The sequence below is a fragment of the Helianthus annuus genome, chromosome 17, assembly GCF_002127325.2.
Source record: "Helianthus annuus cultivar XRQ/B chromosome 17, HanXRQr2.0-SUNRISE, whole genome shotgun sequence".
Taxonomy (NCBI): Eukaryota; Viridiplantae; Streptophyta; class Magnoliopsida; order Asterales; family Asteraceae; genus Helianthus; species Helianthus annuus.
Window position 1 is genome coordinate 153482383 of NC_035449.2, and position 10908 is coordinate 153493290.

The 10908-nt window shown below is 37.4% G+C and overlaps 1 protein-coding gene across 2 annotated transcripts; it reads right to left on the minus strand.

Moving 5' to 3' along the window:
- Positions 1-214: 214 nt before the first annotated feature.
- Positions 215-5155, minus strand: LOC110922014 (U11/U12 small nuclear ribonucleoprotein 59 kDa protein). 2 transcript variants are annotated; one of them, XR_002582761.2, is made up of 9 exons: positions 4909-5151; positions 4049-4223; positions 3625-3967; positions 3384-3533; positions 3172-3244; positions 1781-2169; positions 1021-1061; positions 729-863; positions 215-359 (listed from the first exon to the last, which is right to left on the minus strand). XR_002582761.2 is itself a non-coding variant. In XM_022166344.2 (8 exons), exons 2-8 carry the CDS (start codon positions 4210-4212, stop codon positions 785-787), a joined length of 1239 nt encoding a protein of 412 aa, XP_022022036.1. In that variant the 5' UTR covers positions 4213-4223; positions 4909-5155; the 3' UTR covers positions 462-784. The 2 variants fall into 2 exon arrangements, 1 of the variants encoding a protein (XP_022022036.1); XM_022166344.2 differs by lacking the exon at positions 215-359 and having other exon boundaries at positions 462-863; positions 4909-5155.
- Positions 5156-10908: the final 5753 nt, after the last annotated feature.

The following is a 10908-nucleotide window of genomic DNA, read 5'->3' on the forward strand; positions in this document are numbered from 1 at the left end:
GGGTTTAAACAGATTGGGACTCAAAAATCTAAAACAGATTTGGCCAGTTGGACCAGTTAAACAGATTGACCAAGGCCCAGTTTAGGCTTACTTTGGGTTTAAATATAGTTACATAGAGGTTATTTTAAAAGATATATAATATATAGAAAAAATTAAACAATTTTTCACGCCTCTTTACGTTTTTGGCCTTGAGCCGGCGCCCACCCGGCCCATGCTCAGGGTCGGCCCTGTCTGTTAGCTGAAAATATCCCTCATTTCACCTTGAGGACAAGTCGTTTTACCGAGCGGATAATAATGATACAATACCTCTCACATGCGATGGAGCTCCAGAATGCCTTATTCGGTCATATCACTGACCCCTTCGAATCAGACGATGGAGGGAACACATTCAAATCAGATTACGGAGGGAAAATTTAAAAAGACCAAGCATGTAATTAGGAGCAGTTACAACTATACAACTATACGTAGCCAGTAAATCAGGCTTTTCCCTTTGTGGTTGTTTAAGTTTTATTTATGTGTGTTTGTTATGTATCGGAGACATAGCCCCTCTCGAATCGGGCCTTTTAACCTGCTAGATTTTCTAGATCTTAGTAGTATCCTATCAGGTAAACCTATACCTACATGATATACACTAATGAATCACATTGATGTTCATCAATACAAGGAAAAAGTTGAGCATGAATTGCAAGATATTATGTTGGTATTTCTTGAGCATATAAGAAACATACCAAAAGTATAGCAGCTGCTACAGAGTTTAAACAGTTTAATGCGACCGGTATGAAGTTTATCGGGGCTTCACGAGGTAGGATGCCCAGATATCGTCAGCTGGTGGAGGTGGTTGAACCCAATGACCGGGTATTCGACTGCAAAAAACAAGTCGAATTAAGTCAAATAATTAACGCTACAAAGAGTGAATCATTCTCTAAAAAAATTATAATTTTTATATTTTCTGAGCCACTTAAGGCTCTAGAAAAGATGCTTCTAGAAGATTTAAACTGCATCAGAAAATAATGTGCTTACCTTCCTCCAGGTCTTATATATGCATCCCATGTTCGTCTGACCTGTAAGATAAAAACCGTTTAAAATTACCAGTTTCTTAAGAAGGTCGTAAACTCTTTTGGTTATTTAGTTTTTTTTAGTAAGCGGGGTGTAATAGTCATTTCACAAAATTTAACAAAACTTTTGAAACCAAATGTTTACAACAAAGTGAATAGTGGGAGGAAGCGGTAGATGTAATTTCTTAAAAGAAAGGACCAAAACCGCATTCCGGTCTTAAATAATGGGAATCGTAATGATCACTCGGCCCAATTAAAATTTTAACTGGTGGTGATATAAATGCCATTTTTGTCCCTGAGGATTGGTCAATTTTGCGACTTTCAATCAAAGGTTTGTCTTTCCGCATTTGGATTTAAAAGGTTTGAAATCTTGTCATTTTCATCCGGCTCGTTAACTCCATCCATTTTTCTCCGTTATGTCAGAGATATTTTCATACATAAAGTGAAAAAGACCGAATTGCCCTTTAAGTGAATACTTGTACATTATGCTAAATGCTTGCACATAAAGTGAAAAAGACCAAATTTTCCTTTAAGTTAACAAAAGACGGAAATACCCCTGACTTAACGGAGAAAAATGGATGGAGTTAACAAGCCGGATGAAAATGGCAAGCTTTTAAACCTTTTGGATCCAAATGCGGAAAAACAAACCTTTGGACAAAGTCGCAAAACTGGCCAAACCTCAGACGAAAATGGCAATTTACTTTAATAACGATTAAAAAACTCACCTCGATTAGTGTTCCCATATCAGTATTGCTTCCATGATAATAGTGATAAAACTCAAGTGGCAAACTTGCTGAAAAATCATATCCAGTGGCAGAGCCTGCAACTTTGGCTCTTTGTTTCCCGGATTCCATATCAGTAGCAGCCGTTGAGCTTCCTTTTGCTTCAGTGTCGGTTATTTTTTCCTCATTTACTTTATCTCCATCTTTCACGTTAGTTTGATCTTCTGGATTTATAGCGCTCGCACCTGTTGCATGTCGAGATTCCTCAGCGGATGCAATGGCGTCTTTAGCGGCACCTGTGTCGGCAGCCGCCATTGCTTGCCGCTCCTCTTCCTCAACCGCAGCACGAATTTTTTCAAGAAATTTGTTGTCCTCGTCCGGGAGAAAATGGCCTGCATGATTATTAGAAATGTTAATGGCATTCACATGTAAATAAAATGTTATTTATAAGCATATTTTAGTAAGTTTATGAGTGATGCATTGGCCGATGTTTAGCCAATCACGAGAAATTCAGCACTTCGTATGATAACATAATTATATTTTTTTTGAACGGCCAACTAAATCACCGGATAAGCATCCTGGGATGCCCTCAATCGAGCGAATGCATCCCCTCCTCCATAACGGTCAGAGTTGGATGCATACCCAAGCCACCAGTTCTGGGGAAAACCCGCCCGCCCAAAGGCCCACTACGGTAAAACCCCGGTTCAGCTCGGTTTTGAATCGGCGACCTCCAGAGAGGCCTAGTTCTAAACTTCATTGCCACCACCATTGTCCCATCAAAGTGATGCTAGTGGGAGTTGAACTTGGGACCTCAAGGAGAGAAACCAAGTGACTAACCACTAGACCAACTTGTCAGGACGATGACATAATTATTAATAGAGTCAAATGCTATTCTCGTGTTGAGGTTTGGCCAGTTTTGCAACTTTCGTCCAAAGGTTTGTTTTTCCGCATCGGGATATATAAGGTTTGAAATCTTGTCATTTTCATCCGGCTTGTTAACTCCATCTATTTTTCTCCGTTAAGTCAGGGACATTTCCGTCTCTTTGTTAACTTAAAGGGCAATCCGGTCTTTTTAACTTTATGTAAAAAGACCAATTACCCCTGAAAAAGACCAAATTGCTCTTTAAGTTAACAAAAAAGACGGAAATACCTCTAACTTGACGAAGAAAAATAGATGGAGTTACCGAGCCAGATTAAAAATGCAAGATTTCAAACCTTCTAGATCCAGATGCAGAAAAACAAACCTTTGGACGAAAGTCACGAAACTGGCCAAACCTCAGGGACGAAAGTGGCATTTTACTCTTATTAACAAGATAAATAACCAACTATATAAATGGCATATTGGCATTCACATGTAAATTATTGGTTACCATAAAGTAAAATATACTACAAACCTTGTTTTGTTAATTTCTGAATCCTGATGGACCGTAATTCTTGCAACTTCTCCACAATCAACAGTAGCTCAAGCTAAAATAGAGTAAATTAACATAAAAATAAATTAGAAATAAACATATGCTCTTTTATATAATTATAGCATCAGCAGCTAACAACCTCGTATAAACAATAGATAAACTACAACCGTACATTACAAGATTAAGATTATCACCTCAGATTCTAATCTCCTTCTCTCCTCGTTAGCCTTTTGTTTTGCAATTTCCTTCATTTTCTCGACCTTACGCTTAGCGGTTTCCTTTGCAATTTCCCTAGCCCTCCATTCATCAGCTTCTTGATCAACTTGGTTAAATCGCTCGCGTTCCTATCGTAGAAACTCATAGTTTCACAAACTACAACTAATAGACGAAAGAAAAACAAAAGAAAAGAAAAGAAAACGCGTATACAGGTACAACCTTTGCAAGCATTTCCCCAACGCGTTGTCTCTTTCTTTTCCGCCAAAGTTTGTTTCTTTTGTGCTTTTGCATTTTATTCGACAGTCTCACTGCTGCAGATTTCTCCTCCCATGGCGTTTTATCATCGGTTATAACCTTAAATGGTTCAAGATCGTTTTTTAGCTTCACTATCAAACCGTTAGTTGCTTCCAGTGAGATTTTCTCTTGAGTATCCAATGACATCCTGTTATTCTCTAAAAACTTCGAAAGCCTTCCGGTTGCAGTTTCTTTAGCTCTGTCATCTGTTCCTTCAATATGTTGCTCGGTACTTTTCATTGCAATAAGCGTCTCCAACTCTTTCTCCCTGCAAAAAACCCTAAATCTTAAAGATCTATCACACTAAAAGTAGAACAGGTCGCTTTAGAAATGATTATCGTACACTCACATTGCTTCTGCAAGATCAAGAGTGTTTCGGAGTTTCTTCAGGCAACCTTGCACATTTGTGGTGTTCCAAAAACCGCTAGTCACTGGTGGTGATGGTGGAAACCATGGTGCAGGTGCCATCTGCTGAAACGGAGGTGGAACCATTGTCCGGATCATTGGATTCATACTAACAGTTGCTGCAAAAGACATCACAGAAACACAAAAAAACAACATTATGACTGAACCATTGGCATTTGCCCGCTCAACCTATTCCCTAGTAGCAATTTTTTTTTACTTAAACCCTTATTGGACTCGTTTGAGATAAAACAACACCCAAATTGACCCGTTTATAAGAAAATGAGTCAAAGCTATATGATTTTATCGAGGTTGTCACTAACATTAAAGTAATAACAATAACGATTAGAAACAATCTCAAAATGTAGATCTAAACAACTCCCCATTAGCTGCTAATAGAATCCACAAAACCCCACCTCAAACAGAAGCATATGTGAATGTAAGAAATTGAAGAAACAGTTGCATCCTTGGCTGGTATATATTTTCTATCTCTAAAAAAGTTCCAGAAAAAAATTAAAAACCTAGACCTGTTTGCTTGGTTGAGAATGTGCATATTTAAAACAGGCACAAACAATACAAGTGATAATTATCGCTATATCTCGTTGAAAACAAAGTGTGTTTCGGTTCAAGCATTTCATCAAACAGCTGGTGTGCATAAAATTTTATCAACTTAACACGATCAACACCGACCGATGCATACTGTATAAACACAAACTACACAATCTTATCTAGTTATCTGAACGAAACACAAAATCATCCCAGAAAAATAAGCGATTTGTTATCATTAATCAGGTTAATGGTGTGTACCTGAGAAGTCAGCCAAAATAAAACAAAAATACAGAATTTGAGTGCGAAACAGAGATCAGAATCGCTGCAAGTGTCGAAGAATCGGCTGAGATGAAATGAAGCAGAATCTTTTGAAATACAGTAATCGTTTTGAGGGAGTGTGAGAGTTCACAGGCTCTTCGTGTTTCAATTTCACCTTGACAACCATGTTTACGACTGGCACCCGAAACCGAAAGCCCTTCGTGTTTCAATTTCACACGGGCCAGCCCACTCGATTTTTGGGTTAAACCGGAGCGGTTTTAAAACTACATGTGGCAAAAATACCCAAGCCCGACGAGTATATCCGAAACCCAAAGCATTTGAGACGGGTATACACGATACCTGACGGGTATTGGACTGGGTATGGAAAATAATATTTCGCGAGTATGGGACACGTATGGGATTAAATGATACCCGACAGCAAAACCAGCACTGCCGGTCGGCCATCTGACTAGATCCTACAACCGCCACTGTCGCTCTCTGTCTCTCTGTTTTCAACAGATCTTCTTCTTCATCAATCTCGTTGTCGGTGACCTTCGGCCGGCGAACTTGAACTATTCATAACCGACCCAACCCACTTGTCCATCCTCACAAACGTAAATCTCGACAAGGCCATGTCGCCGCCACTGTCGCGGTGGTCTCGTGGAACGGAGAAACACCTCAGGAGTACAGGCTGGTGGTGCCCGACAGTGATGGTATTGGTGCATGATGTTCGAATGGAGAAGGTACGGCAATGATGCATAATAGTCGGAGAAAGAGAGCGTGAGAAACAAACAGAGTAGTAAAAGAAATTGAATAGTAAATATGTAATTGTATATATATAACTATATTATGTAATATAAAAAGTATAATAGTTTTTTAGCTATTGTATCTTGGGTGTGTATCTATTGTATTTGTAAAAATAAACTGCCGCTGCATCACACAGGTTTTCCACTATATATACAGGGGAGGTTTAAATGAGGACGCTAAATATCGCGAGAACCATGAGAACGAATGAAAAAAAACCACGAGAACTTGGTCGAAATCAATTCAAATTCAAAATTTCTTTTTACACTTATCATAATTATTTGAATACAACGTTAGAAATTAAATTTACACGTTTAGATTTACAAGTATTCTTAAAAAAATAAAATTTACACTTGTGTATGTTTGTTGTATTTACACACGTGTAAAAAACTTATCAATAGTGGTTTTGAAAGAATATATGAATTATTTAAAGAGTAAATACTTTTTTTAATGTTGTATTTTAATTATAAATGAGGTTTGCATTAAAAAAATGATTTTGATTGGTTTTTTATTCGTTCTCACGGTTCTCACAATATTTAGCGTTCTTAAGATAACCTCCCATATATATATATATATATATATATATATATATATATATATATATATATATATATATATAGAGAGAGAGAGAGAGAGAGGGGCTCATGCGAGAACTCCATTTATTGCGAGAACCGCGAGAACCAATGTGAACACAACCTAAAATAACTAAAAAAAAACTAAAAAAAACTAACCCCCACCCCCCCCCCCAAAAAAAAAAAACCTAACCCCCCCCCCCCCTCAAGCTAAATGCTAAAAACTAAAACTCTCAAAAAACCTAAAAAAAACCTAACCCCCCCCCCCACACACAAAAAAAAAAACCTAAACTCCCCTCCCCCCCCCTCCCCCCCCCCCCCTCCCCCCAAAAAAATTTGTGTGAATTTTAGCTATTTTTAGGCACTTTTGGTTGTGTTCACATTGGTTCTCGCGGTTCTCGCAATAAGAGGTGGTTCTCGCATGATCTTCTCCATATATATATATATATATATATATATTTCTAGACTTGACAGTAATACATGTACAAACACGGTCATAGGTTTCAATATTTTTGCAAAGTATATAGCTTTGTTTTCATTAGGGGGTGTTTGGAATTGCTTATTTAATTTAAAAAGTACTTTTTTGGTAAAAGGACTTATTGACTTATTACTTATCCAAAAGGAGTTTTTAAAAAAGTGTTTGGATGAGCTTATGAGGTGAGAAAAGTCAATAAGTTGTTTTAAAAAGTGTTTAGATGAGCTTATGGGTGGGAAAAGGTGATATTTCATGAAAAGTTAAAAAGAGTTTCAAAACGCCAAGGTTTCATAGTTTTTCAAAATGGTTTTTCCACCTTATACAAAAAGTTGTTTCAATGGCTATATATATATATATATATACATACATAGGGAGCCGTTAAAATAGAAACCACCTCCAGTTGTAAGAACCGCGAGAACCACTCTCAACCAATCAGATTATGCCAACAAAAAGGGTACTTTGTTCTTTTACCCCAAATGTCAAATCCTCCCTCTCTCTCCACATTTAATTTAATGCCACAAGAGATTGATTTTCTCTCTCCCCATTTTTATTTAATTCTCTCTCCTGATTTCTTAAAAAAACAAGTTCATCTTCTTCCTCCCAACCCATTACCCACCACCATATTCATCACCACCCCTAAACACCTTTCCTCTCCGCTAATGCGATTGTTGTTTTCGGTGCAGACAAGACACACCCACACCCGCCTTCTTCTCCAGTGAGCCAAACCCCTCTCGTTCACCCATGTTTCTCTCTCTCAAACCCCTATCTCTCTCTCATACTCGTTCACCACCATGGGTCTGTACAACAAATCTAAGTAATATATGTTTAACTACAATAGTTAAACCTCAAAAAATAAAAATAAAAAGTTTGTTAGATGTAAGTTAACCTGAGGAGGGGGTGATGCTAATGGGTATGAGTTTCGGGTTGAGAATGACAAGTCGGTGGCCGGAGCTGCACCTGCGGTGGCACAAGACAGATTGGTGGTTGATAAGGGGAAGTGTAAGGAGTGTGTGTGTGGACGTGATTGGTCAGCATCATAACTGGATATCTTACACTTGTTGCCACATGCTCAAATGTGTTTTGTATATTTTAATTTTAATTTTTATTTGAGATGAAATGTGACTTTAGTGGATACTAAAGCAATAGCTCTTGAAACAACCTGAAAGAAAAAAAAATACTTTTAAATTTTTTTATCTATATACTAAAGCCGATGTCGGAAGGCGGTGGTGGTTTGTGGGGAGACCGGTGAGTTTTGGTAAGTGTTTTTGTTGATGGCTTGTTTTACGATGATGTTCATGGTTTGTTTTTGATGTTCTGTTTTTGAATCTGGGTTTGAATCTGGTGGGTTTTGTCTTTGTGGGTTTGAATCTTGTGGGTTTGATTCCGTTGAAATGGGTTTCGGTGGAATCTGGTGCCTTATTGGATATTCTTTATGAAATGGGTTTTGGGTGTTATGTTAGAGATGCTTTGTGTGTTTCTGTTGGTTGGCTTTGATGTCGCCTGTTTTTTACAGGTGGTTGATTTTGCAAGCGGTGCCGATGGTGCCCCGTGGTGCTCGCTGGTGCCGGTGGTGCCCCCGTTGTGCCCCGTTGTGCCGATCGAAAAGTTGTCGGATCAGGGAGTGAGTTCTTTTGTGTCGTTTGGTACTGATAATACAAAACTTTTTTCCCCGACATTTGATCTTGACGATGGCGTTCTTGGCAGTGATGATACAAAAAACGTATATTTTTTTGACGATGGCGTGGCAAGGATGGTGGAGGGTAGGTTTTTGAACCCGCAACCCCACTTTGCAGCCTCTGATGTTCGGAAAATCTGAGCCAAAACTTTTTTTTTCCAGAATCCACTCGTTCTTTTTTATTTTTGTTTGTTGGGTTTTTTATATTTTTTTTGAGGCGTCGATGATGATAGCAAACTATCTGAGACACCTATCAGAGCCAAAAAGTTTTACGTAAAACGTAAAAAGTTTTACGCCAAACGTAAAACGTAAAACTTTTTTATGTAAAAACGTAAAACGTAAAAATTTTAATGTAAAACGTAAAAAAACGGCGCGTTAAAACGTAAAAAAATTAACGTAAAAAAATGGCGATTTTCTGTTGCGTTCGGTTTTGCGTAAAAACGTTTTTGTAAAAAAAAATTAAACCGTAAACTTGTTAACGTAAACCGTAAACTTTTTATCGTTAAACGTAAAAAACGTGAAGCGTAAAAAGTGTTACGTAAATTTTTTCGTAAGTTTTATGTAAAACGTAATACGTAAAAAGATTTTCGTAAGTTTTACGTAAACTTTTTCGTAAGTTATTCGTAAATTTTTTTCGTAAGTTTTACGTAAACTTTTTCGTAAGTTTTTCGTTTTTACGTAAAACGTAAAAAGTTAACGTAAAACGTGAAAATTTTAACGTAAAACATAAAAACTTTTACGTAAAACGTAAAAAGTTTAAATTTTTAACGTAAAACGTAAAAAGTTTTACGTAAAACGTAAAAAGTTTTACGTAAAACGTAAAAACTTTTACGTAAAACGTAAAAAATTTAAATTTTTAACGCAAAACGTAAAAAGTGTACAAAAAGGGGCGCGTTAAAAAAAGTGAAAAAAACGGCGCGTTTAAAACGGCGTGTAAAAAAACGACGCATTAAAAAACGTGGAGAAACGGCGCGTTTTAAAAAAAACGACGCTTGAAAAAACGGCGGGTAAAAACGCGTAAAAAAATGGCGCGTTAAAAAACTTCGGAAAACCGGTGCGTTAAAAAACTTCAAAAAAACGGCGCATTAAAAAACTTCGGAAGAACGGTGCGTTAAAACGGCGTGTAAAAAGCGTGTAAAAAATTTGGCGCGTTAAAAAACGTGGAAAAAAAACGGCGCGTTAAAAAAACGCCGACTGAGAAAAACGACAACTTAAAAAAACGGCGTTAAAAAACGGCGCGTTAAAAAAACGCCGATTGAGAAAAACGACGCCTTTAAAAAACGGCGCGTGAAAAACGGCGCGTGAAAAACGGCGCGTGAAAAACGGCGTTAAAAAACGACGCCTTAAAAAACGGCGTTAAAAAACGGCGCATTAAAAAATCGGTGCGTTAAAAACGGCGCGGTAAAAACGGCGATTGAGAACGGCGCGTTAAAAAACGGCGCGTTAAGAACGCCGATTGAGAACGGCGCGTTAAAAAACGGCGTTAAAAACGGCGCGTTAGAAACGGCGTGTTAAAAAAACGCCGGTTGAGAAAAACGACGCCTTAAAAAAAACGGCGCGTAAAAAACGGCGCGTAACAAAACGGCGTTAAAAACGGCGCGTTAAGAAACGGCGTTAAAAAACAGCGTTAAAACGGCGCGTTACGCTTGAAAAACGGCGCATAAAAAAACGGCGCGTTAAAAAACGGCGTGTCAAAAAAACGTAAAAAGTTTAAAATAAAACTTAAATTGTAAAAAGTATAAAAATCTTTTAAAAAAATCTGAATTTAAAAATGTTTTTAATAAAGAAATTATGTTTAAAAAATAAAAGTAATAAAAGTAATTAATAAATAGGACAAAAAAGGTAATTTAAAATTAATATATATAAAAAGACAAAATAGAGTTATTTTACTTAAATACCCTTTTGTATTATAATATTAAAGACATAATAAGACAAAAAACTTTTAATATTAATTACTTTTAATCACATCCATCCATCTAGTTGATCTAAGGGCCGTAAAGTGGTTCTTATGGTTTTTACAACTAGAGGTGGTTTTCATTTTAGCGATCCCCTACATACATATATATATATACATATATATATATATATGACAAAGATCCGTTAGGAACCACCCTTTATTGCGAGAACCGTGGTGTTTTTTTTGGGGGGTGGGGTGGGGGGTTAGTTTTTTTAGGTTTTTTGAGGGTTTTAGTTTTTAGCATGTAGCTTGGGAGGGGGGGGGGTTAGGTTTTTTTAGGGGTGGGGGGTGGGGGTTAGGTTTTTTTAGGGTTTTTTTTAGCTATTTTAGGTTGTGTTCACATTGGTTCTCGCGGTTCTCGCAAAAAAGGTGGTTCTAACATGAACCTTACCCTATATATATATAGGGGACCGCTAGAATGAGAACCACCTCGAGTTGTAAGAACCGCGAGAACCACACCGTACGGGGCGAGGTGGACCAAATTTTTTTTTTCAAAAACGTAGATGCATGTATTATA